This window comes from Dendrobium catenatum, unplaced genomic scaffold (assembly GCF_001605985.2).
Source record: "Dendrobium catenatum unplaced genomic scaffold, ASM160598v2 fragScaff_scaffold_1001, whole genome shotgun sequence".
Taxonomy (NCBI): domain Eukaryota; kingdom Viridiplantae; phylum Streptophyta; class Magnoliopsida; order Asparagales; family Orchidaceae; genus Dendrobium; species Dendrobium catenatum.
This window is the reverse complement of record NW_021319463.1, coordinates 214,519-241,951: the sequence shown is the minus strand read 5'-3', so window position 1 is coordinate 241,951 and position 27,433 is coordinate 214,519. Positions and strand designations below refer to the sequence as shown.

At 37.7% G+C, this 27,433-nt stretch overlaps 2 protein-coding genes across 2 annotated transcripts; one reads left to right on the top strand and one right to left on the bottom strand.

Moving 5' to 3' along the window:
* The first annotated feature begins 1,604 nt into the window (after window positions 1–1,604).
* LOC110098786 (ubiquitin-like modifier-activating enzyme atg7) lies at window positions 1,605–13,311 on the top strand. Its single transcript, XM_020825710.2, has 14 exons — window positions 1,605–1,874; window positions 1,970–2,169; window positions 2,305–2,496; window positions 2,584–2,638; window positions 2,739–2,833; window positions 3,033–3,222; window positions 3,321–3,411; window positions 3,516–3,660; window positions 3,752–3,910; window positions 3,988–4,176; window positions 10,251–10,478; window positions 10,585–10,700; window positions 11,504–11,660; window positions 12,961–13,311. Exons 1-14 carry the CDS (start codon window positions 1,679–1,681, stop codon window positions 13,123–13,125), a joined length of 2,178 nt encoding a protein of 725 aa, XP_020681369.1. The 5' UTR covers window positions 1,605–1,678; the 3' UTR covers window positions 13,126–13,311.
* A 9,527-nt stretch (window positions 13,312–22,838) lies between these two features.
* Window positions 22,839–25,511, bottom strand: LOC110098782 (probable inactive receptor kinase At1g48480). The gene is made up of 2 exons (XM_020825703.2): window positions 24,285–25,511; window positions 22,839–23,842 (listed from the first exon to the last, which is right to left on the bottom strand). The coding sequence occupies exons 1-2, from the start codon at window positions 25,504–25,506 to the stop codon at window positions 23,292–23,294; spliced, it is 1,773 nt and encodes a 590-aa protein (XP_020681362.1). The 5' UTR covers window positions 25,507–25,511; the 3' UTR covers window positions 22,839–23,291.
* Window positions 25,512–27,433: the final 1,922 nt, after the last annotated feature.

Genomic DNA, 27,433 nt, shown 5'->3' with positions numbered 1-27,433 from the left:
CAGGTTCGAGTTCAAAATTCAACTTGTTTCAAAAATTAGGTCATGTTCGGGTTGACCATTTAACCCGAAATTGACCTGTTTTTTACCCAAAAAATCATTTTTGACGCGAAATCCCGATTGACCCGTTCTTGACCTGAAATGTGGATATTGACCCATTTGACCTAAAAACTAGCAGATTTTTCACGGCCCAGTTGGATATATATATAGATGTAGATTAGTTAGATAGTATGTGTACACCCTTATATGATTATAAATATATTGATATGATGTCAACAAGCTTTATTGATGTTTTAGTTTAATCGATTTATAGGATTTTTATACTAATTGATAGTACTAATATAATGAATATTTTATTAAACTAATTTACTGGTTTCCACAATATATTGCTTTACTATCTTTCGTACCATTATGTTTTGTTGTTTGCAGATTTTAATGTTACTGTTGTTGTGAGTAGGGGTATCAATATTTGACAAGACCCAAAAATCCGTCTTAAACATGACTAAAAAATTTTAGGTTATGGTCAACCCAGACTCGAAATGGATCATGTTCAAGTTTAAAATTCAACTTGTTTAAAAAATTAGGTCGGTTCGGATTGACCATTTGACCTGAAACTGACCTGTTTTTTTTTACTCGAAAAATTATTTTTGACGTGAAAAATCGAGATTGACCTGTTCTTGACATGAAAAGTGGATATTGACCCATATGACCTAAAAACTAGCAGATTTTTCACGGCCCAGGGTCATTCGGGTCATGTTGGGTTGACACGAATAGCGTCGGGTCAGTTTCACGGCCACCAACTAACGTCGGACTTCTACCCGAAGTCGAACCTCTGCTCGTCGCCAAATTTCTACCCAACACTGGAATACTGCCTATTGTCGAACTTTCATCGGACATCTATCTGATGCTGGATTTCTCTCTATTGCTGGACTTTTACCAGACGCTATCCTTCTGACTTACGTCGCCCGCCGATTATAGTCCTTCCGACTTACGTCGCCTGCCGACTACAATCCTTCAGACTTACGCGCCCGCCGACTACAGTCCTTCTGACCTCTGTCGCCCACCGACTACGGTCTTTCCGACTTACGTCGTCCACCGACTACAGTCTTTCATACCAAACAAACACATCAACAATGATGCTATGTATTCTCACCGTGTAATGTACTCTATATGATGTACATCAGGCTAAGGCCTTGCACTAAGGAAGGGCCTCATTTGTAATCAACTACAATACTAGTGGATTCATTTATACTGGGCAAGGCCCCGTGGGTTTTCCCCATTTTATGGGGTTTTTTCACGTAAAAATCTTGGTGTCTCCAATGGATGACGCACCCTCCCTTTTTATCTGATTGCGTGCCAGATTTTCGTACAATGCTAAGACGTTAAACTTTATATTTCTCTACCACCGCGAATACTCCAGGATGCAACATACATACATACACACACACACACACACATATATATAGGCCTCGTCATATATATATATATATATATATATATATTGATATTTTTAATTCTATAATTATTTGAGCTGATTATTATTGATAAATGAATTTAAATTTTAAATAGCTTTAGTATTTGCATTATAAAAAATAAAAAAAGAATAATTCTTCCATTCAGGCAAGACGAAGTTGGCAAATAGTTGATCGCAGTTAGTCGAAGACATTGCTTGACGGAATCTATGGCGGAGAACAGAACGTGGACGGTGTCTTCCCCGCCTCCTCCACCTCCATCTTCGTCCTCCGACTCCTCAAGTGAACGGCAGATCCTCAGATTCATCCCCTTCCAGAGCTCCGCGGACGAGGGCTTTTGGAGGAGACTTTCCTCTCTCAAGCTCGATACTCTTGGGCTCGACCAGTCCCCAATCCCCATAACCGGCGAGTTTTTTTCGTTCCTTTCAGCTTGTTCTCTCTGTGTATTGATGTTGAACTTATTTCAAGACGTCTAACAATTTTGCTTCTCCAATTGATAGGTTTCTATGCGCCTTGTTCACATCCACAAGTGCCAAATCCATTAAAACTTATGGCAGAGTCCCTGCCGGATGATCCGCTTCAGTTGGTAATCGGTAACAGGAATAAATGCCCTGTGCCAGGAACTCTTTACAATACAAATACATTGGAGAGCTTCCGTGCTCTTGATAAGGACGCTCTTCTGAAAATGGAAGCAAGGAAGGTTAAATCTTTGGATTTTTCAGTTTGAAGAAATGAATCTCTATGTTTACAGCTTTACGTTGCTTAAAAGGTTTTATTTTTGCTGCGTCTTGTGCCTACCCGTTTAACTGTAGCCCAATCTTTGACTGTCTCTTAGATTTTTGACGATATTATAAGCGGGAAAGCAGATGAGGATTGTGCAGTGCTTTCAAGGTTCCTCCTTATCTCATTTGCTGATTTGAAGAAGTGGACCTTCCGTCATTGGTTTGCATTTCCTGCTTTGTCGCTTGAACCTCCAGCAACCTTAGTTAATATACAACCAGCTTCAAAGGTGTTCAGTTCAGAAGAGGTATTCGTATTATGGGTGTAAAATTCATCATGTGCTCAGCTTCTTATTTTTGCAGAGTTTCTAATGCCATTGTTATTCTCATGATAGGCTAAATCTTTATCAAGGGCATGTAATGAATGGCGTAATTCAAACATGACAGCAGGTTGATCTTGCATTTTATCTGTGAGGATGCTTTTCAATGTTCTTCATTTGGTAATTCAATTCTCATTAATGTGGATGGTATATTGTTTGCCAAACTGTAGGTGTGCCATTCTTTTTTATTGTTATAGCATCAAATGCACAAGTTACTATTCGACCACTGAAGGATTGGGAAGCATTCCATGGTGATGGTGAAAAGGTATATTCATGGAACAATCTAAATTAACGGCTATTCTGCACTATGATATGGACCTTTCAATCTGACTTACATCTAGTTATTATAAATTCTAGTTGTGCATTACTTATTGAGACAGCTATGCATATAAGATTTGTTTTTTACCTAAGATTGATTTGGAGTGACAATAAATCTTTGGCTCAAACTGTTTTTTGCGTGTCAGCTGCTCTTCGGTTTCTATGATCCTTGTAATCTTCCTAGTAATCCAGGCTGGCCTCTTCGCAACTTCCTTGCATTCATTTGTTTGCGGTGGAAGATAGAAAATATTCAGTTTTTGTGCTATCGGGAGAGGCGTGGTTTGGCTGATTTGGAATTATCCCTCGTCGGAGAAGCAGTAGTTTTGCTGCCACAAGGTAAATCATCAGTTTACAGTAAATTGCCATTCACATGAACTGAAATATGCCCAATTTATCCAATGTGATTTCCCCCCAACTTAATATCATTTTGATAGATTGGAGGAGTCCTTGTTGTGTTCCTAAAGCTGTAGGATGGGAACTTAAACCTAAGCTGATGAACCTGGCGGCATCCATGGATCCAAAGAGGTTGTATGCTTAATAGTTCGATCTTTTAATTACAATAAGCGCCAAAGTATTTTGGTGACACATGTACCCATTTAAAAATGTTCATAATTTTGCTGTCTCTGCAGGTTAGCTGTCTCTGCAGCGGATCTGAATTTAAAGCTTATGCGATGGCGAACCCTTCCATCTCTAGACATTAATATCTTGTCCTCTGTTAAGTGTCTACTTCTTGGTGCCGGTACACTAGGGTGCCAAGTTGCTCGCATGCTGATGGTTTGTCACAAAAGATTCTCTTCTCTTACATATAATGTTATAAATTGCCATCCTTTATTCTCTTTGTCAATGGTTACAAATCTATCTTCAGGCTTGGGGTATTAGGAGGATAACTTTGCTTGATAGTGGGCGTGTAGCTATGTCCAATCCTGTAAGACAGTCTCTGTATACATTTGAGGATTGCCTAGATGGTGGTGAGTTAAAAGCTGTTGCAGCAGCTAAAAGTCTGAAGAGGATTTTTCCAGCTGTGGTGAGGTTCATTTGCCTCTTATTTTCTTCTTAAAACAAGACATATATTGCAACCACTGATTAATTATTGCGTTGTAGGAAGCTGAAAGTATTAATTTAGCAATTCCAATGCCAGGGCACCCAGTGCCTGCTCAAGAAGCAGATAATGTGCTTAAAGATTGTGAGCTTCTTCAAAGTTTGATTGCTTCCCATGATGTCGTGTTCTTATTGACTGACACTAGGGAAAGTAGATGGCTTCCAACACTTATTTGTGCAAATGAAAGCAAGGTGAATCTACTGACTTAAAAGTATTCTCATTTCTGAGATCTGATGCGCAGATGATGGATTCTCTTTCTGGGGAAAGATCCTACAGCTTTCTTTTCATATGAATTTATACTAAGGTTTTCTGCCACCTTTGCTTTGAATTGCCTAAAATGATATTCTCTTTGTAGCAAAGTTGCTATGAAATATGCTTAAATAATTATTTGCTAACAATTGTTGAATCTACAGGGAATTATGCTTGTCACAAATGTTTTCTTCTCCTTTCAACTGTAGTTGATGTGTATGGTTATTTACCTACACAAGGTTTTTAGGTCACCTGTTTTCTTGATTCAGTTGATTGCAATCCATAGAAATCATGTGTATGGCTATTTATGGCCAGCTATTCTCTAGACTGCAATTACTTATGGTAATGTTGAAATTCTGCCTGAATTGTTGATGTAGATCAGGTATATGAATGATGCACCTGTTAAGCATTTAAACATACTTTCATGAGAATTTTGCAATGGATTTGTTCGGTTAGGTAAAGAAACGTCAAGGCCTAGTAGTCCTTTAAATCTCTTGTATGCTAAGCCTTAAAAAGCATTTTGACTTAAAACAGGGAACTTATTGATAGTTTTACTGTGGCATTTATATCACATAATAGCTGGGATTTTTTAGAACTAGATGATTGATCGACATATATGTTGGGGTTGTTAATCAGTACAATGATGCACTATTAATAGAGTTGTATCTAGACTGCCAAAACTCAAATGCGGAGGCTTCACCAACTGCATGTATGCGTGCTACAATGCAAAACACAAATGTGATCAAGACACAATCAAGAGACACTCAAATGCTGTGCTACAATGCAAAACTCAAATGCGGAATGTATGCTGTGCTACAATGCAAAACACAAAAGAGATCAAGAAACACACAATCAAGAGACAAAACTATTTATGTTATTTAGCTTCAACCTATGTCCATTGGAAGGAGAGAGAATCCAACTTATTACAAATGCAGAGGCCATAAATTAACAATGGAGCACTCCCTACCCCTTTCTAAATTCCAAATACAATTTGCACATAACAAAATAGCCTAATTAGAATCTCTGGCATGAAGGATTATCTCCCACCAAGATCTGAAATCCAAGATGCAGAGACCATAAACATGTTAGTTACAATGAAGGAGGACTTCCTACCCCTTTCTAAATTCCAAACATATTTGCTCATAATAAAGAAGCCTAAATAAAATCTCTGATATGAAAAATTATCTCCTACCAAGATCTGACATCCAAGATGATGCTAATAATAACCCTAGTTGATGCCACTTATCCATGCTAAACTTGTTCAATTGTTTTCAAGAGAGAATCCAAACTGAGAGATCTATACTCCATGAAATCTTAGCTAAGATGGTAACCTTTGCTTCTTCAATCGCATGGGAAATGCTTAGGAAAGAAATTATATCGTGAAAACCTCCAAGGATTGTGATAGGAAATACTTGAGTTCTCAAGTATTTCTAACCCAAATCAGTAAATATACAGCAGCCAACTGCTGTCCACAGCAGCAAAACAGCAGGAATTCGGTGAAAACGCAGCAGGAAATAGGGGAAAACAGGAGAAAAACACAAGATATTACTTGTATTTCACTAGAAATCAAAGAAAGCAACAAAGATACAATATGTTCTTCAATCCGAGAGGAAGAACTACTCTCCACGATCTCCGGCAAAGCCAAGAGCCCAAAGCAAACCCTAGATCTCAAAGAGAAAATTCAAATTCAAGATGAGGAGCCAATCCCCCCAAAAACTCCTAATTATACAAATTAATCATAAAGGACAATAATGGACTTCCTAAAATAGCCTCTCATTCAAAATTTTTCCCTCCCCCCATGCGTTTAGCCACTGTTTGGCCCCCCCGACTCCCGCTCCTCCGCGCATTCCGTCTGGTTTCGCCCGACTTTGGTTCGTCGGGTGTAGAACCAGACCGGTCCAGCTGGGACCGGTCCAGGCATAACAGGTTGGTTTGCAAACCCTAGTAGAGATTTCTTCACATATAGCCGTTATGCATGCAATCCCTAGTAAAAGGGAACAAATCTATAGGTAGATTAGATCCCAAGGAATATTCAAGCACTATTCCCAAGATGAGATTTTTCTTCTTGTACGTGTTATGTGTTAGACCGGTCCAACCGGTCTGACTGGACCGGTTCACGCGTAAGAAGGCGGAACCATCCGCCTCTTGTACGCGATTTCGGATGCCGAATGCACGCCCAAATCAGCTGTAGCCTTTTAGGAACGATTTTTGAGGGTTTTGAGAGGGAAATTTGAATTTAGGGACTGTTTAGGGATTTCCTTTTGATTTGTATGCATTAAATACTTTGGTTTCCTAGGATTAGGGCATCTGAAATTTGGCTGAAATTTGAGATATCTTAGATTTAGGTTTTCTTTGGGCTCTAGCGGCGTCTAGAGATTTGGGAGAGATCGATCCTCCTCTCGAATTGAGGATCAAGTGTATATTGCTATTTTCCGTGTTCCTTTCATCAAATAATACCAATTATCTACTTTTTTTTCATGGTTTTGTGCGGACTTTTGTGAAGAATTCTCGCTGTTTTTCGGAGATTGATAGGGAATACTTGAGATCTACAAGTGTTTCCTATCACAATGCAAATTAGTGGCAAAACATGGATCTCCTTAGCGACTTCTTTTGAAGTTAAGTAAGCTCCCAAAAGTCTAGAAGCACTAAGCACTGTGATCCAAAACACATGTTATACGTAACGCTAAAAGTGTATTTTCTATAACTTTTTTTAGCTTCTAACTCTGAATGTAATAATGGTACGAACTAGCACTAAGAGAAACTATGCAATACAAATATGTTTTATTTGATCAATTATTGAATTCTTGCCATCATCTCATTTCGGATTTAGTTTCAGATTTTTTCTTCCAATCAGGAAGGTAACATTTTTTCTCTTTTCCCCAAAATATGATACTCCTACATAAATCACAACTGCTCATTAGCTGTTTCTTTGAAGACTTTCAAACATAATTGGTTCATTGAAATAACCATGGTTCTTCAAAGCCCAGATCAATTGGACTTCTTAATCTATCATTTCATTACCATTATACTTTGTTTAACCATGCGTTGATAATAGTTATTAGGGAGGGAACCAAAGGGAATCTAAATTGGCCTTGATACACTAATAGTCAAGTCATTTTTAACCAAAAAGTTTATGCCAACTTGATATTTCTGCACTAATTTGTTTACATCTATTCTACTTCGAACTACAACCAATATCCTCAAATGCCCTAGTAATTTTCTTCTCACGCGAGAGCTTTTTACATTGGCTAACACTTCACAAATTGAATCACATCAAAGATTATGCACTAAAATCCATGCAACCTTGTGGATTTGTTGTGGGAGTCATCAATCTAGAATTCTGATTGATCATGTTACGAGATTGTCAGGACCCATTAGAGCCACAAACCACATGAACTATTTGATCCCAACTAAGCATTAACTTTAATAGCAATTTGTATAACGAAAACACCAAAACTCATATATGAAAGCATCAACATGATAAAGCATGATGCATAGAACACAAGAGATCAAGAAATGCACAAACAAGAAACACTAAATTTTACATTATTAAGCTTCAACTAAAATTACATCTAGCTTGAACCAAGCCCAAGTCCATAGAAGATGAGAGGATCCAATCTACTAGAAATATAAAAGCCACAAATGTTGAATAATAAATGAAGGAATGCTCAACAGCCTTTCTAAAATTCTACATGCAATAGGGAATTGTTTTTATATTTTAAAATAATATTGAAACAAATTTTCATATGACAGTGGAAATTATCACAAAGGATATCATCACATAAAACTAAGAAAGCAACTAGATGTTGAACCATAGTGAAAAGGACCCATTAGGGCTGCTGCACTCATGTAGATAAGAGCAATATGGCAGCATCCAATGATGGGATTGTTCATCAAGCGTTTTAATGCTCAATAGAATAACTTTTTTTGTTTTGTTTTGCGGGCTAGCATAACTGATGAGGAAATCAGATTTCGCCACGTGTACCATCATTGGAGACGCAGATCGACGGCTACGATCCAGAGCCTTTATTTTTGATTTATTTTGTATTTTATTTATTCTCGTATTTTATTTTCCTAGTTTGCCCCTGTGGGTATTTAGTCGCTTGTGTAGCCCTGAGGGCATTTGTGTCTTTTAGCTTTGTCTTATCTTGGCCTATTTAAAGGAGGCCTCATGCATTATAAGAGATGATGAATTATTGAATGAAAAAAAAGTTTGTTCTTGTTTGATCTCTTAGTGAGTTCATGAGAGGAGAAGCCCGAGGAGTGTAATTTGCAATTCCCGTCAATCTTGGTGGATTCCAAGGTTCGCGGTTCTTTTATCTTTCTTTTCTTTTATTTTTCCTTGCATCAAATTCCCTCCCCAAACTTCCCACCCGCCGGCCTCAATCCCCACAAAGTCTTTCTTAGTAATTTTCCCTAACCCGAGCCCCTCCCCTTGCCGTCGGCCTCCTTGGGCCGCCGAAGCTGCCGACCATCACCCACCTGATTGCCAACCTCCCTCCCATGGCCTCCCCTCTCCACCCACCTAGCCGCCGGCCCACCTCCCAAGCCCCAAATTTGAAATTCAAAATTCAAATATTTCTTTACTCACCTTCCTAAAATAAAATTGGTCATATTGAAAATTTTCTTATTGCGAATTCAATTGAAAATTTGAATTCAAATAGTTTCCTATTGTCTAAATCTATGATAGGAAACCTCTCACTTGACTTAAAATCTGATTTAAATTTCAGATTTTGTTGTTACTCCTTAATTAACTATTTGGGGCCCACTCACTTAAATCAAATCCCTCTCCATCTCTCAAATCATTATGATGATTTTAATCGTCATAATGATCCACTAAATTGGCTCTTGCACTAAAGAGAGGAGTTAGAGAATTTTAAAATTCAAATTTTGAAATTAAAAAAAAAAATTCTTTATTTGCAAAATCCAAATAAGGAAAGTTTTCAATTTTGAATCCGATATAAATTTTAATTTAGAGAGGACTCATTATTTTCCCTCCTAATTGGCCAAACTTGTTTGGAAAGAGCTCAACTCCCACAATTCCCTCTCCCCTCTCTCTTTATGCCGCCGGCCCAACATGGGCTTTGCCCCATTAAATCCCATTAAAGCCCCCTCTCTCTAATTAATTTGAATTCAAAATTCAAATTAGTTTCCCTCCTATTTTACTCAAATCCTGAAGTTATTTTCAGATTTGGGATAAAATTTCTTTTCCTCTCCCGGATCTAACCTAATTCCCCCATCCAAGCTGCCCCCTCTTCTCCACCTTTGGCCGCCCATTTTCTTGTGTCTCTCCTCTCGTGAAACTCCAAGTTGCTCATGATAATTGAATCCAAGAGAAGAAGACGATCCCTCTCCGAATCTCATCATTGCTACATGGCCGATCCTGAAGTTGATCAAGACTTCGCTTACAACACCCAAGGAGAGATCGACATCTTCCTCTTTCCCTTCTACGAGCCGGATTGGGAGTACGACGACACTGTGGAACGTTATGTCAATCGCATCGTTTATTGTCTCGCCAAGACTATCAAGCTTCAACGACCAAGAATTCCGTGGACTCTTGTCGGACGACTGCTCAGTTCCCCAACTCTGGCTTCTTCACCGGCTACTAGTCCCCTCGGCTTTACTTGTTTGATAGTGGCATCCTTAAGTGTGCTTGCAATTCTCCTCCGCTAGCCTCGACTTTCAAGAGATTGAGTGAAGGACCTCTAGGTGAATGATCTAGATTTTAAACTTGAAGCTTTTGTTACATTTGCTATTTGCATTACCTACTAGTCATTGGTTGTTATTTTGCAAGTCCTACTAATCTCAAATTGTAACCTATTGCTATTACTTAATCTTTCAATGCCATATTCTTAAACCTTGACTTGAGCAAACAAAGAGTTAATTGGTAGCAAGCAAAGTTCATCACTTCTATTAATATCTTAATTGCAATTCTTATTTATCGCATTTAGTTTCACATCAATAACATTAACATCTAAACTATGCTTATTAACATGTGTGGTAATTTCTTTTACAGGTTGCAATAACTGCAGCCTTGGGATTTGACAGTTACCTTGTCATGCGTCATGGTTCTGGTCCTAGGCCTGTTTCCTCTGACATGCTGGATGCTACTTGCAATGCAAGTGACAAAACTGGAGATGTTAATGCCATTGCCACACAAATGCACAAACTGTCAACCAAAAATGAGGATAGAGGACAGCGTCTTGGGTGTTACTTTTGCAATGATGTTGTTGCTCCTATAGATGTACTAGTTTTAGAAATATAGCTTAGCACAATTTTTTTTATCATATTTTAATCCCCCATCTTTAATTGTTTTACTGAATTGAAACTAAGTGCATTTCTTTCTGCAGTCGACTTCCAACCGGACATTGGATCAGCAGTGTACAGTCACACGACCTGGACTGGCACCTATTGCCTCTTCCCTTGCAGTAGAATTGCTAGTGGGGATTTTACATCATCCTAAACGGTAAATCAGAGTTATTTGCAATATTAATCCTCCCCGTCCCCACTTTATTTTTTTTCACCCTCCTGATCCTGAGTTTCTTATCTTCAAATTGAACATATTTGCAGTTTTGCACTCTGTTGATTGACCACTTGGTTCAATATATTCCCAATTTCTTTGTGATAGGTTTTCTAAGAATTTCACCCTTATTAAAGTTTATAAACCCTAGCGTTACTTCAAATCTCTATTAAAGTTTATATCTTTGTGTGATGCATCTAATGAAATCATTAATGCTGTTTATGATCACTTAAAAAGGAAAATTAAACATAATGGATGGATATTTACAATGAATATGATTTCTTGTAGTTTTGTGGAAAATGGAAATGAGAGATAAAGGGGAATCTTATTAAACTTCTTGCGGGTGTTAGTTGTAAGAGACCCATTGTTGATGTATGCTTGAATACTGGATGATTTTGAGCAGTTTGACACTATCTTGTACTGGGGGGGGGGGCATTCCTACTCTAATATTGTTGCTTTCCTTTAAGGGAATTTGAGGGAAATAATTAGTAATTATACCTAAATTGCTGCAAAACAGTAAGAATGAGATTTAGTTTTCATTTCATTTACGCTCCCCTCTGTACACTTCAAATCAAACATATCTTGAGAATTTTGTGTGACTGAACCTTTTACGGCAACAATTAATTCATGTGTCCCTTTCATCATAAAGCTGGTAATTGCTTTGTTGTTTCCTTTGTTCTTTTATGAAGGGTATGGCATGCCCATTTTGCCTAAAGTGCTAAGCTCATCTGTTGGTTTGATATTTGCAGGATAAATGCTCCAGGGGAGATTTCTAGCTCCATTGTAGGCAGTAGTGATAGGCCTCTTGGCATATTACCTCATCAAATCCGAGGCTCTCTTCCTCAATTTTCTCAGCTAACGCTCTTAGGCTACTCATCAAAAAGCTGTACTGCCTGCAGTGATGCTGTTAGTTCGTCCTTCCTAATATCTTTGATTATTAACTAGTGTATTATTTGTGCATTAGGAATTATCTAGGATCTTAAGTAGGATTTCTATTCTTTCAACTTCTTTCTTCTGTCGTTCTTTTTTTATGTTCTAATCCAAACAACTGCCCAAATTTGGCTAGATGCGGGCAATATATGCTACATCTTTGTCAGTTCGTGTTAACTGCAATTACTATTAATTTCTCTCTCCAAATTATTAAGAGAGAGCAGTTTCCAAGGATTATAAACAGGCTGTTAAAAAGTAATTTAATTTCCTTTCATATTATTTTTCTTTATAGGCACCACTTTGCCGCTATATTATAGTTTCTTATGCTTTCTTGGTTTAAAATGCATGCTAGTTTTCAAATGTAAATTGTGTTACTATTATAAAGTTTTGACTTTTCCCATATAAATTATGATTGCTTTTGTTTTTTTCCCTTGCTTAGCTCTATAGGATTTGATTTCCAAATTAATGCCTATTTATTTTTTCCTTTGTTAGACCGATCCAGGAGGGATCGACTCTATTACAGAAGACGAATCTGTCCGCCTCACTGGGTTTCGTCTTCGATCCATGCGGGTCTAGCAGCCTTGTTTAGGAAGAAATTAAGGTGGTTTAGCAAGGAAAATTCAGAGGGGCTGTTTAGAGATTTCCTTTAGGATTGTATATTTTAAGTAGAATGTTTTCCTAGGGTTAGGATATTGGGTATTTTTCTGAATTGAGTTTATTTTTCGCTGTTTTGGGCTCCAGCGACTTCTAGAGATTTGGGAGAGCCGGATCTTCCTCTCGAGTTGAAGATCCATTGTATTTTGTGTGTTTTCTTTCATTTTTTCATTTGCTATCAATACAATCGTTCCTCGCATTTGTTTCCACTTCGTTCTTTGTATTTCTGGTTTTGTACTTCGTTGAAATTCAATTTCAGCCACGATTCCATTGTGGTTTACGAGGTTTCCTATCATCCTTCTCTTCTGTGCTAGAGGCCAGGGTTGTAGGTTTTGTTTAATATTTTGAAAGATGCTAGTAAAATATTTAGAACGAGCTTATTCAATTTCTGAAGGGCTAAATATTAATTTTTAACCCGTATACAGTATTTGTAACTATATAATTTTCAGTTATTCTAATGGCAGCATTTTATGCTAATGTAAACAAATGAGCAACTATGGCAAAATTGTAGTGCTAGTGCTACTTCAATCACAACTTTTACGTGGACCTTTATGCAATATCTGGATTGGACATGTTCATGGTTTCTACAACATGCTGAGGTTTTATCATTGGTTTGTTTCAGGTGGTTTCAGAGTTTAGAAGGAAGGGAATGGAGTTTGTTTTGCAAGCTATCAATCAGCCCAGCTACCTAGAGGATCTCACTGGCTTAACTGAGCTCATGGAATCAGTGAATTCATTCAGAGTGGACTGGGATGAAGATGATTCTGATGCTAATGTAGATGACTGAGGTAACACTTGTAAATGATGCATTATATTATGATCATGCTGCTAAACAGTATTTAGTCATAGGATACAATTATTTAGCACTTTCTTACTGACTACCCTTTTAATTGTGATATTCAAAGAAAAAAATGTAAAGAAGAAAATATCTGATTACTTAATGCAGATGCTAATTCTCATTGTTCTCTCACTACATTTTTTGTCTTCTTTTCATTTTTTATAGCTTTTTTAAGTAGGTTACACCGTTACAGCTTGTATTTGTGGTTATCTTTATACGTAGTTGAGGGTAAAAATGTTTTTAATTTCTTTCTCTGGGCTCAGGTTTGTCTTTCTACGGTAGCAAGGAACTAGTGATACAATTGCGCAACATTTTAGCATGCATTCCTGCCACCAAATGCGCAGCTGGTCTCTGCGTACATTTGATAGGAAATACTTGGGTTCGCAAGTAAACCTAACCGAAATCAATACCAAAACAAGAGAAAACTGCTGTTTTCAGCAGGAAAACAGCAAATCGCAGCAGTTTTAGTGGAGAAAACTCAAGGAAAATGGAGAAAAACAATATAATTCACTAGTAGATTCAAGAACACAAACAAAGATACAATTTCCTTCAATCCGAGAGGAAGGAATGACTCTCCAAATCTCTAGCCGTAGCCTAGAGCCCAAGAACACAAACCCTAGATCTCCCAACCAAATTCAAATGCAAGATCTCCCCCCCTTTTTCCTCCTAACCTCCTAATTAACCATAAAGGAGTTTTACAAAATGTCTAAACAGCCCCTCGCATTCAAAATTTCCCTCCCAAAATTCTTCCCTGGCCCCCGTCGACTTTGCTCCCTCCGCTCGGTTCCGCTTGCGGGTTGCGTTTCCGTCGCGAGAAGACCCGGACCGGTCCGGGTTGGACCGGTCCAGCCGGCCCCTCCTGGGCCGGCGTAACACATACCAAGGTTCAAGATAACTTTACAAAGTCTACGTTTACTCTTATGGGTGGTACTACTTAGGCATTTCAATTAAACTTCTAGTTTTAACACTAGAAGCTGCGTCATCATTTATATACTTGTTCTTTTATATAATAGAAAGATAATTAAACCTATAGTAGCAGGTATCACTTTATTTTATAAAAATATTGACTATTAGTTATGAACTGGAAATGGCTCCATTACAATGAATTTAAATAACACATCAAATTAAAAAAATGTACTGCAGCTTCCATCATTTAATGTATCAATACACTGGAACCTTCCTATGTATTTCTAGGGCAATTGCATAAAGTATTATATTATTTTATAAAATGTAACACTTTCCAAAGCAGTGGGAACAAGCACTGTGCTTCACTTTATCGTCACAGTATGAAGCAAAGGTGATTCTAAATCAATCCTCAAACATTTCAATGTTCCCTCTTGATTCACTGAACAAAGAGGCCTAAGGTTACAATTGAACAGCTGTCCCAAAGCATTCAGTCAAACAAGGGTACAGAAGTCAAATGGCAATGCAGCGGGTTGCTCCCTGCGCAATGTAGCTTAGATTCAAAAACTCGAATGGAGAAAGAAAGCAGCACCAATGAATCTAGAGAAGGCTTGGCAAGAAATAAGTCCAGGTCATAGAAATTTTCTTAAAAAATGCAAACAGATTCAATGTCCTGGAATTTGGGAGCAGCGAATGAAGGGAAGTTCTTGTAAGAGACAGAAAACTAATTGGAAAGATCAACAACAACAACAACAAGCCTTTATCCCACTATGCAGATCAAGAAACCTAAAAAAAAAAGTTCAGGAACTCATACATATCACAATACCGAGCGTACCGAGCATGTACCACTCAGTACCGAGCCAATACCGCTCAGTATCGAGCATACGACGTAATTTACATGTAATTTATATTAATTAGGCTAATTATATTAAAATTTAATTAATAATTATAATACTAATTATTCAGTTAAGTTAAAATAGATAATTAATTCATGCACTAATTATATTATTAATTATTTAATTAATTTGTTTAATTATTAATATTTTAAATTATATTAACTAAGTTAATCAATAATAACTTAGTTGCGTCTACGGTTTGCCTTTCATCTTCTCTTTTCGTCCTTGCTGTTCGGCTTCGTTGCTTCACAGGAGGTGTAGAGATTGCACGTGTCACTTCTTTAGCTCCTTCGTGGATGTTCGACTTTGCTCCTTCGACGACTTTCCCTTTCCTGTCGGATCGTAAGCTACAACATTTTGATCGGAAGAAACAACGGGAGCTCGCTGACTGTGAAGGTAACTTTCTCACTTTTGAGGCGCTGCCTCGATGCGCCTCGACGCCTCACGCGGTAAGGCGTACGCCTCCGTGGAAAAAGGCGTAAGCCTCGCCCGAGCGTTCGAGGCTTAAGCCTCAGTTCGCCCGACCTCCGCCTCGAGGCGTCCGCCTCGAACGCCTTTTTAATCGATGACTAATACGGCAACGTTAGAGGCTAAATTAGCTTTTGTTTTATGAATATTGGTAGAATTAGGCTTTAGAACCACAATTCTTGTGGGTTTACATCTATTTTCAACCTTGGGAATATACAAGTTAGAGCTATAGCCGCTTCATCAAAGTTTCTTTTGATCTTTTCACCACATGAGCATCTGTTTTTTGTTCATAGATTTGTTCTGATTTGAATCAAATGTGTGGTTGGCTTCAAAATAGCAATGCACTTGGTCTCCGGAGCTATCTTTGAATTGATGATTTTCTACTATTCTTGTTCCAACTTTAGAGTCATCACTGAGAATCATTTTCTACAATTGTTGTTGTGGTTTCAGCTCAGTAAGTAGCTCAGAGTAACCAGAGGATGACTCGGTGTCATTGTCAGTAGGTAAAGGAGGGTCTTCTTCAAGAGCGAAGGCAGAGACAAAACCGGTGGTAGGAAAGAAGAAAGCAGGGTTTGGTGTGTCATCACTGGAGCTAAGTGGTAGTAGAAACGGGAGCAGAGTGGTGGGGGTGGAATCGTGCCAGAGCAGGGCCGGTTGCGTGAGCGTGCTGGAGGGGCAGATGATCGAAGGCATCGATATGTTTGCGGGAGTGGGCTGGTGCTGCTCATTTTCTGAAGGCTGAAGCTTGGTTTGATCAAAGAATGTCTCGACAGAGAGTCCAAATCGGGTATAGGAGAGGTTGGAGCCACAGTGAATGCGCTTGAATGGGAGGTCCAAGTTGCCGGTTGTTCCTGCTAATAATCGGCATTTCTCTTGCACTCTTATGAAACTAAAACCTTGAACGATTTTTGATTTCCTGCAAACAAATTCTGTTTTGTTCCTCCTCCCCGTCGTCGGTTCCATCAGAAGTAACCTCCGTAGGCTTCTTTCCCTATACGGCGCTGATGATGGCATTGAAGACATGCCAGTTCGTCTCTCCTTCATGTGGTCTTCTCCATCCTCTATTGAATCTTTCCTTTGCTCTTCCTCAACAGTGGAATGAAAAGCTCTTCTCGCCACTGATATGGTTGCCGACGCAGCTTCCCCTCTGTTCTCAAGAACAACTGAACTGCTGCCATTTGATTTTTCCAACACCACACCATGAGCTTCCTGGTAAGCAAAATCAACTGGAAGTTGCTCAGGCTGATCACAGTTATGATCGCAATGCAAAGCGGAGGAGAAATCGAAATGATCGACGACGCGAGACACTGAGTGTGTGGATGAATCCGGTCAGGAAATCGCGTGTTGGAGCTGAGGCATGTCGCGGATGATGGCTATGGGATGGTTGTTGACTGCGTGGTTGGGCGGAGGATCTCGCCATCGAAGTGGAAGTTGGAGCGGAGGGTAATCGTGGACAACAGTGGGTTGATTGCGAATCTATTTGAGATTGCATGAGAAAGTGGAGGGAAGGAGCAAGACGAAGACGTCGGTAACCAACATTCATATTCTCTTTATGGAACAAAGTAATTTGTCTATTCAATCAAGTGATGCATTCACTTGAGCTACATAAAAGGTTTCATGGCTTCGATCATCATCGTCAGCCTACCTTCTTTGGCATCGATCGTCATCGACTACCAATCTTCTTCGGCTTCGAACGTCGTCAATAGCCCATTTTCTTTGTCATTCCTCACAAGCTGCAGGCTCTGATACCAATTAAAGTAGTGAATCGACGGAATAATCGGATCTGCTAGAAGGAACTCCCAATCATGAAACAAACTAAGCTTAAAGTTTCAAAAGGCATATATATTCATCAATGATCTTTCCTATTACAATGCTTGCATATTTATAAGCTAATAAAAATATTCTAGAAGCTAGTAGTAACAAACTTAGACAAACTATTCCTATGAAAAATATTAGCTATGATGTTTCACATCACTATTACACAAGCCCCTAGTGAATGATAAAATGCGGTCATGCTGTCAATGGATGACATGTGTTGGGAAGGCGTTTTGGGTGAGAGATTTAGTCATCATGTAGTGATACTTCTTGTAGGATTCGGATGAAGATATGAAATATTACAGAGAAATGGGGAAGGAAAGAAATATGAAGTTGTACAGACAAAAGGAATTTAAATGGTTTATTTTGCATCGACTAAAACAAGAGATGAGTGTAATATAGAGTCCAATCTCAACTAGATGTGCAGCCCCAAAATGGTCTTATGAGAAGCTATTTGTATGAATTCATGTATTGATAGGAACCTTGATGATTGCGACCAGTGAGCATATGTCGATTAGAGTTGGGCATTTTAGAGATGTGTGGGACATATGGCACCCTCATGTTTAGTGAGGGTAAATTTGTGATAGTTTTTTTTTTTGTAGTTTTGCTTTCTAAATGGTAGTCACAAATTTGTTTGGCTAAAACTTTCTTGTCACTTTTAACAATTTTTTGGGCGAGAAGCTGCTTTTTGCAATCATATTTGTTAGGATGTGGCAGTTGTAAGAAAGCTGTTGCACGACTTTTTTAGAGGAAAAAAGTCTATAATACATTTAACAGCTTTTAAAGAGCATGTTTGCTGCATCTGCTGCTTGATTCCTTTGGACCATCCTCAGAAATGATTCCTGCATATGCTGCTTGACCGATGGTGCTCGAACCAGCTCCTAAACGTATCAATGAATTCCTTCTAGGAAATCTTCGCATTTGGTCTACCTTGAAATTTCTCCTTCTGTTGGCCAAACAACCAGTGCTCATTTTCTCCATCCAACAGGAACACAACTAATGGTACCTTCCTACATTCAAGACATTGCATGCTATCGAACAACTTCTTAACCTCATTAGCTAATCTTCAACTGCATGAGGTTCTACTACACCCTAAAAATGAGAAGGCTTCAACCTAAAAAATAACTACCAGTGTTTATCCACTTCATCTCCCCTGACTCGAGCCATCTTACTCTAAGCTTCTCCTATAAGCTGAGCTGCTAAGCTAGCAAATTGCTTCATAAAGTCAGAAGTTATTATCCCCACAATACACTGAACTATTGCAGCTTGACTAGAACTCGATTTATTGGCTGGTTCTTGATCTTTGGGGTTCATGATATAGCAATACTTATATCTAAAACGTGAATAAGGGGATTCAATCACATGTATAACATAGATACAAATAGGAAAATAATACTAGATTATCGTTGACTCCTTTCTTATATCTACATATCATTTCCTATGGCTCTAGTAATGATTCAATTCTTCTAAATCATTTCTCTGATACCACTCAGTTACACCCCACAATGTAATGAAAAAATTAAATCTAAAACCTAATCACCTTAGCCATAACATCACTTAACCATAGCCGACTAGATAATCCAAATTAATTGAAATACATAAAGATTTTCAAAAGAATCATATACAAATAATCTAGTCAAAGTCATTCTAAAAGATCTCACAGTAGAGCTAAAAACCTGACGGTCCTCATCTCACCATCTTCTACTTAGCTAGACTTTTCCCTTTTTTTGAAATTTCATAGAATATACAGAGTAAGCAATTCATATGCTCAGTAGACTATCCCAACTCCCATAACAGAAATCAATTAACCTTTACATTATTTAAGTATAAGAGTTATAACACCTGATAATGGTTATCGTTACAATAGAAATTTACTTCAATGTTTTTTCAGTAACATTTATGTCTCAAAGTATTAATGTTTTGTAACACTATATCAGAAGGGTAAGGTAATATGAGTGACATATAATGCTTCATAATTTATACTAACATTAGAACTGTAGTTTTATACAAAATTTAGATATTGCGTGAACTTATTCATCAGAATCTGAAATAGAAGTACATCAAAAATAGGAGTTTCAAACAGAAGATTTAACATGTATTACTTATTTACTTATTTGCATAGTACATGCATGTATAAAATGCACATGTCCTGATACCTGTTTATAGCTCAACTTTTACTTATACCTCCTTAAACTTCTCATATTTCCACTTGATAAATGAGGCCAAAAACAAAAATGCCCTCTCACATCTGTACTTGACAGATTGTGCTAGAAACAGAATGACCTATTTGAGCATATAACAAAATTTGTAGTGCACTTAATATTTTCATTTCAGAATCTCCTCCATATGCCGTGACATGCACATGCAGAATTTAGCAGAATTAACATGTATGTAGAACATAGAACATGTAAATGATTACAACTTTGTTGACACTTGCACGACACTAAAAATTTGCTTACACACTTGATGTTTATCACTTGGAAAATCATTCATAAGGAAATTTTAGATGTCATTTTAAGATTTTTAATGAATTATAGTCAATGCTAGAATTATCATTTCCAATATAAATTAGCCGATAATTTGCACTGAGAAATGTAACAATGAAAATTTAACTTCTTACAATTAAAATGACAAGAATAAGATATAATTTCATATACTAGAAATTAAACAGTGAAAAGTTTATTATTCTTATTAAAAATATATTTTACTTCGAAACTGTTTTACATAATTATTGGAATTGAGCCTATCTCGAGTAGAGCAAATCTCCTAACTGGTATGATTGATGAATCTCACACCGCATCCTCCAAACTCCTCTCGACCTCTTCTCTCTACTCTTCTCCTTTCTTTTTCCGGCCAGCTGCTGGGGTGATGAATGAATGTAATTGGATATATATATAAACAGGTTTAAGTGATCAGCACTGTAGCGCTTAGACAAACAACGCCGCAACACCCACCCGGCTGAATTATTCCAGATTCTCCTAGATATTCTCAATAGAGAGCACAATGCCGCAGTGCTCCTCAGAGCTCTTGACTCCCATCCTTTCTTCTTCTCAGTTTCATTTTCAAATTCATTTGGACTTAAATTAGACTTTAAATAACTTAAAATTTAAAAATGAAATTAGAACAAGTTTGAATATGTACCAGGTACCTGGTACCAGATCAGGTCAAGTAAGCCAATTTCCATAACATCGGGTATTATATGTTGTGTGATAAAAAAGTACTCTCAAACCTAAGGAAAAATTTTATAAAATGGTGGTGAGACTTGCAATGCTTTATGGCGCAAAATGTTGGCCATTAAAAGAGAAGCATAAAATTATGTTAAGTGTTGTAGAGATGAGGATGCTTAGGTGGATGGGTGGCTTTACACTTGAGATAGAATGTGAAATTAGTGTATACAAGAAAAGGTTGTAGTAACTCCAATGGCAAATGAGATTAGAGAGAATTGCCTTAGATATTTTGCTCACATAAAACATTAACCTTATGATGACCTTATTTGGAGAGTAGATGTATTAGATTCTGTCTCTGCTAAGAAAGTTAAAGATAGACCTAAAAATACTTGATTATAATGTATTAAAAATGAATTTTTTTATTAGATTTAAATGAGAGTTTGACTCTTAATCAGACATTAGAGAAAAAAAGATTCATATAGTTGACCCCATGTACTGGGATCAAGGCCGGTTGTTGTTGTTGTGTTTTGATTAGGATGGATTTTAAAGTCTTTAAACGTGTTATAAAATGTGTGTAATACATATATAAAGATTGTGTAGTTATTACATATTCAATTTGTGCGTCAAACACTTTTTTCTTGAAAATCAAGGATTTACCCACCGATGCTTAGCTTGGTTGGGAACCCCCAACTAGTGCTTGATTACTCTCGAGCGGCAGCGCCTCTTAAGTGGGATCCAATCAAGTGCGAGCCATGAGGGTTTTAGGGTGGGTGCCTCTTCTAGGTCAACCGAGGATTAATCATTCCGCCAAGCGCCCATTCGGAGGTAGCAGCGGGTAGATACCCCATTCCAAAAAAAAAAAAAATCAAGGATTTGACACCTCCATCTAGACATGCATAAGAAGTTTCACATTCAAATGTTGACACACATTTTTTTAGGATTACTACATGGGTAAGATTTGAATCCGGAGAATTCCTCATAGCAATGAAGAGGGCTCAATAATGAAGCCGATTGATTCAGGACATAGCTCTCACCTTTTACTGCAAAATTGTTAATCTCTTTTAAATTTATTTGATGAGATGTGAAAATTCTACATAACCTCTTTTCATGGCTTGAAATCTAGCTGAATAATGAGCTGTAGAAGCGTAATGAGTTGCACCGTAGTTTCAATAAGTCTTGCCGGCATTTTGATCATTTTTGCTTTTAAAAGCACATAATGGAACGCCAAACCATAAGAAAAAAATCGAACTGCTGCTGAATGATAAGTCTTTCACATATAAAATACTTTTTTTTTTTGTTTAGCATTTGGTTTGGTCATCGTTTTCTCAACAACTTTTCACCAAAATTTTCAAGGAGCAATAATCATAAATCAAAGAAAGTCTTGCCGCAAAAATTAGAAAGGTCAAACTCGTCAACAACACCAAAGCATGGTGGCATGGCCTTTACTCGTTTTGAAGGTCAACTTGTAAAGTTTCCCAAGGCCGGCACCGGCAAATGCTGCTCACGCAAGTTTTTACTTGGAAATATATTTTTTTATAGGATAACTATGGGTGTTTGAATGTGTCAATGGGTCGGGTTCGAGTTCAACTTAAAATTGATCCATTTGAATCCAATTAATATCAATATGACCTGTTTAATAAATGGGTCAAAAAAGTGAATCAAAACCTAACCCACTAGCCACCTAAATTTGAGTAGATAATTCATTTTAATTATTGATAAAAAAATAAGAAGATTATACTAGCATATAAAAGAATATAAGAAAAAAAATATTAAACGGATTATTTTATGATCAAATGAGGTTAGTGGTTTAATCATAACCCGAATCATTTAACAAGCAAATCGAAATGTCAGACCTAAACCTTACTTGCTTGTTAAATGGATCAATTCAAATCTATATTATTTAGATTATTTAGATCAGCTTGGTGCATTGAGCCATTTATTGGAATTTTTATTAGGTCTGGTGTCTTGACGTAGCTCTACATTCAAATGCCAGTAAAATGGTGTCACGTGCTCTTGCTCTTTTTCACGCGGCCCGACGACCCGACTCGGACCCGGGATTGCTATGTATTGGCTGATTTGTGACTTGGGTATTGCTAGGTATTGCTCGATATTGCTCGACAATAACGAGAAATATCATTATGTGAAGACCAATACTTAGCAATACCGAGCGATATCCCGGTATTGCTCGGTATTTCTAGGTATTGCTCGGTATTGGTCTTCACTGAGCAGTATTTTTCGTTATTGTCAAGCAATACCTAACAATACCGAGCAACATCTAGCAATACGTGACCATAGCAACCCCGGGTTTCGGTCCAGGTCGGGTCGTCGGGCCGCGCGGTCAAAAGTAAGAGCACGTGGCGACATGTTATTGGCGTCCGAACGTAGAGCTACGTCAGGACACCGGACCTAATAAAAATTCCATTTATTGACACCTCTAAGAATAATTAAGAGCTAGTTAAATTTATTTTAGAGTAGCTTAAATTTTAATATGTAATTTTAGTTATATTATGTGAACATAATTTCATATAATAAATGAGTTTGAAAGAGGAGTTTAACACATTCAATTATCTGTTCAAATCTTACGTTTTTGGTGGAATATCGTAAAATGCTAAAATGGTATTCAAAACTGACAAAAATAATCAAAATTAAAACTTTTATTAAGTATCAAAACCAATACCGAGTTCTGAAACTTTCAGTGCTCAACAAAAAAAACTTAACAGAGGAGCAAAATTTTTTTTTTTTTTTTTTTTACAAAAAAATATATCAATGAATGAATAAATGAATCATTCAAACATCGACAATCCAAATTGTTAATCTGTTCTATTCAGCCAACACCTAAAGCAATTCTAATTTACACAATCAATACTCAAAAGAACGGAGCCTCCTTTTCCTTCAGTTTATCCTTCTTCCGAGCAGCCCAATGCCGAATCTCCTCAATTTTCGCCACCACCGACGACATCTCCGGCCGATGATCGGGATTCTGCGATGTACAGTCGAGTCCAACCTGCAAAAGCATCAACATTTCTTCCTCCGGGCTTCTGAACCTCGTCAGCTCCTCATCAAACAACTCTCTCGTCCCTTCTCCGCGAATCAAAGTCTCCTCTACCCACCGTGGAAGATTGACAAACCTTCCGCCGTGAGCAGGAGCTTTACCAGTAACAAGCTCAAGTAGGAGAACGCCAAAGCTGTAAACATCTGCCTCTGGTGTCAAGTTTTGAGATGAGGGAGCAAGATGAGAAAGGCCATGTTCGGATACTCGAGCTCTGTAAGAGCTGGTAATGAGAACGTTGGAGGATTTTATATTGCCATGGGATGCAGAAGGAGATGTTGAGTGGATGCATTCAATGCCTCGGGCTGTTTCTAAAGCGATTTTGATTCTGGTTTCCCATTTTAGAGGGGAGGGGGAGCCTCTGTTTCCTGTATCATACATCAAAGTTCAGTCTTCCATGCAAATTCCAGAAGAAAATATCTAATTTTAGTCTGAAGAAAGCTAAAAGACGAATTCCATGAGACTATTTCCAAGAGATCAGTCAAATGGTCAATCTGGTCAAGCTACGGTAGATGGCATGAACAAAAAGCAGGAGCATTTCAAGTTTGACAAAATGATTTTGAAGGGTTGACCAGACCAGCATATATTTTGGTCCATGATTTATATTATTTTTCTTTCTTATTATATCAAATAAATCAGGCGTTGACAATTCATAGAGAAAATCGAGGAGGATCAAGTCATCTTTGCAATAATTTAGTGCAAAAATCTTTTTTTTTTCCTCTAAAATCAAAATGATTACAATTAGAAAACAATCAAAATTCATAAACCAGCGCGTAAAATCTAACAGAAGAGGTATACAGAGGAACTAACCGTGGAGGAGGGAAGATAGACTTCCTAGTGGCATATAATCGTAGACCAAGAACTTCTCCTCCCTGCTGTAGTAATATGCTCGGAGAGGTACAAGATTAGGATGCTCCATTGCGCTTATGGCCTTAATCTTCTCTGCAAATTCCTTCTCCGGCATCTTTACATTCTTCAGTCGCTTCACAGCCACCACCAAAGATTCCTCCAGGGCCGCCTTGTACGCAATACCATAGGTTCCCTTCCCCAAAACCTCAGCTGAAGACCTCAATAGGTCCTCGAGATCAAATAGCCTGGGCGCGTTCCCGAGGAACACCAATTGCTTCTTAGAAACCGCGATTCCCGGAGGAGGCGCGGTGGCTGCGGCCATCTCTTTACTCTTAATCGCCAACTCCGGCAGCTTTGCGCCGGGGGTCTCTGTGATATTCGCTTCATCAGCTTTACCTTTGCGTCGGAAGAACAAAAACAGGACAGCAAGAACCAGGACGAACAAGGCGAATGCGCCAAGAGCTATTCCAGCTATTGCGCCGCCAGAGAGAGAGTTGGAATTGGTCAGCTTCAGTGGTGCCTCGCCCAGGCAAGGCTGAAGCGGCCCTCCGCACATTGACATGCCCAGAAAAGCGCTAGCCGGCATACCTCGGAGCTTCTCCGGTACTGGTCCTTTAAGCCGATTGAACGATACGTTGAAGTGCTCTAGTTTGGGGATATCCATATTGGGCATCTCGCCGCTGAAATGGTTACTCTCCAAATAAAGCAAATTAAGGTGCGTCAGATTGTTGAGCGACAAAGGGATTTCGCCGGAAAAGTTGTTATCGGCGAGATTCAGGCGAATGAGGGAAGTAATCGAGGAGATGAACGGCGGGATTTGTCCGGAGAAGCGATTTTGATTGAGATAGAGGAAGTGGAGATGGGTGCATCTGGCCAGGTCCGACGGGAGGGGGCCGAAGAGTGCGTTGCGGCGAAGTGAGAGGCTGCGGAGGTTGGAGAGATTTCCTAGGATTCCGGTGGGTATTTGGCCGATGAGACCGCGACCGGGGAGGCGGAGGGAAGTGACGCCGTTGCTGGAGCAGACGACCCCTTTCCATTTGCAAGGTGACAAAGAGGTGTTCCAAGGGAGCACCATTCGACCGACAGCGTTGCGAAAGGCTATTAGGGCGGAGCCGTCGGCGGTGAGATCGGCCGCCGCCGGCGAGAAGAAATAGAACAAGAGGAAGGCGAGCAACGTAAACATTTAATAGGCGTAGTGAACGTTCTGGGCTTTTCCTTCGCTATATATATAGGAACGAGCGAAATCCTAAACGCTATATATATAGGAATGGGTGAAATGGTCAGAAACCCCCGTAAGGCCGTAACGCTATTATTTGTTATAAATCCGTTAAAGATACAATTATTTAGGTTTATTTATACTAAAATAATTAAAACTATAAGCCTTTTCACTCACTAGGTGGGGTAGCTTAAATGTTTTTCTTTCTCAATTATATTTTATTAAGAGTAAAATTTTTATTTAATTTAATAAAAAAATATCATTTTTATCACAATATTACGCATATATGTAATTTATAAAAAATTATAAAAAATATTTGATCAGTGTTATAATGTTCTAATATTCCGCATATATGTAACTAAGAGATTCAAAATGAATAATGAGTATATCAACAATAAAAAAAGATTATATATATATATATGAATTATTAAATTTGATATTAGACCTTTAGAACTTTAGTTTTTATTAAATTTTTAATCAAACCGTTTATTCCTATGTGGTGAATCTAATGAGTTCAATGTTGTTAAATTTTGATATTATTAAAGCATTCAAATGTTAAGAAAATATCAAATATTCATAGCAGATAATTATGAATCGTTTTATAGTATTTGTTATTTTAGCAAGAATAATTAATATGCCCACTAAAAAAAATTTAAAAAACTATTTTATTTCATACATAAAAGTACCTAGAGTCAAGAGTTCTTAAATTTAAAGAAGCTTAAATCTTTGACTATCAATTCAGATAAACAATTGCTTTCGCTCGCTTGCCAGCATCCAAGATTGACGACTATTGACATCCGTTGTCAGCAAATCATCATTGTTTTTCTGTAGTCGTCTTCTGACAATTGTCATCGATATTGAGCAATGCACCATAAAATATGTGACTTAAACCTCATAAAAAACAACATCCTCTTTTAATAAATAGACAGTGAGGTTAAAAACACTTCACCGTCGTTACTATTAATTTTTTATGCTTATATTTTTTAGCAATACAATATATTCATTAAATTTGATAATTTTGAATATTTCCTCCAAGAAAATCAATAGAGAATGCTCAATAATATTTTCTTACATAAGAAAATATAAATATAAGAACTCACATACAAAACGATCAATCTCTTTACAATAAACAATAGCTCTTCCAACTGCGATTATGAACTGTTGATTTAACCCTAAATTCAAGCAATTATGAAAATTATTATTTTTTTATTTTTATGGAAACTTTCAAAGATTTATTTTGCTATATTTTCGAAAATTAATGATAAAGAAACAGAAAAAGAAAAAGAAAATTCAATGTGTTGTGGAAAGTTGGAAACACGCTTAATAGGGGGACCCATTTTCCAAATAAGTTTCAGAGAATGTTAAGGGCAATAAAAAAATGGACTAAGTCTTCGTTAACCCAACGGTGAAATCTGACCGTTGATTTGATCGCGTTTAGTTAACCAACGGGCTTCCGACGGCGCATCACATCATTATATATTATTATTAATTTTAAAAAATTGTGTGAAAATGAAAATAATTATATTTATAAATTCTTAAGAGAATTTTTTAAAGCGTAGAGCCGATCTTGATTTTTAATTACAACCAAATAAATATTGTTTTTTTCTTGAAAATTATATAAGAATATTATGTTTTTAAATATAATAAAAAACATTTTAATTTTATTTATATTTGAAAGACTAAGTGCAACCTAGCAATTAGAACAATTATTACGTCATCTGATCGGACGCAGAGGAACGTCCGGTCGGAGGCCAAATCCCGCCAAAAAACGAGTTGTACCGAGCAAATACCGAGCAATACCAAACAATAACGAGGAATATCATCATTTGAAGACTCAATACCGAGTTATACCGAGCTAAACCGAGAAATACCGAGTTATACAAAAGTACCGAGT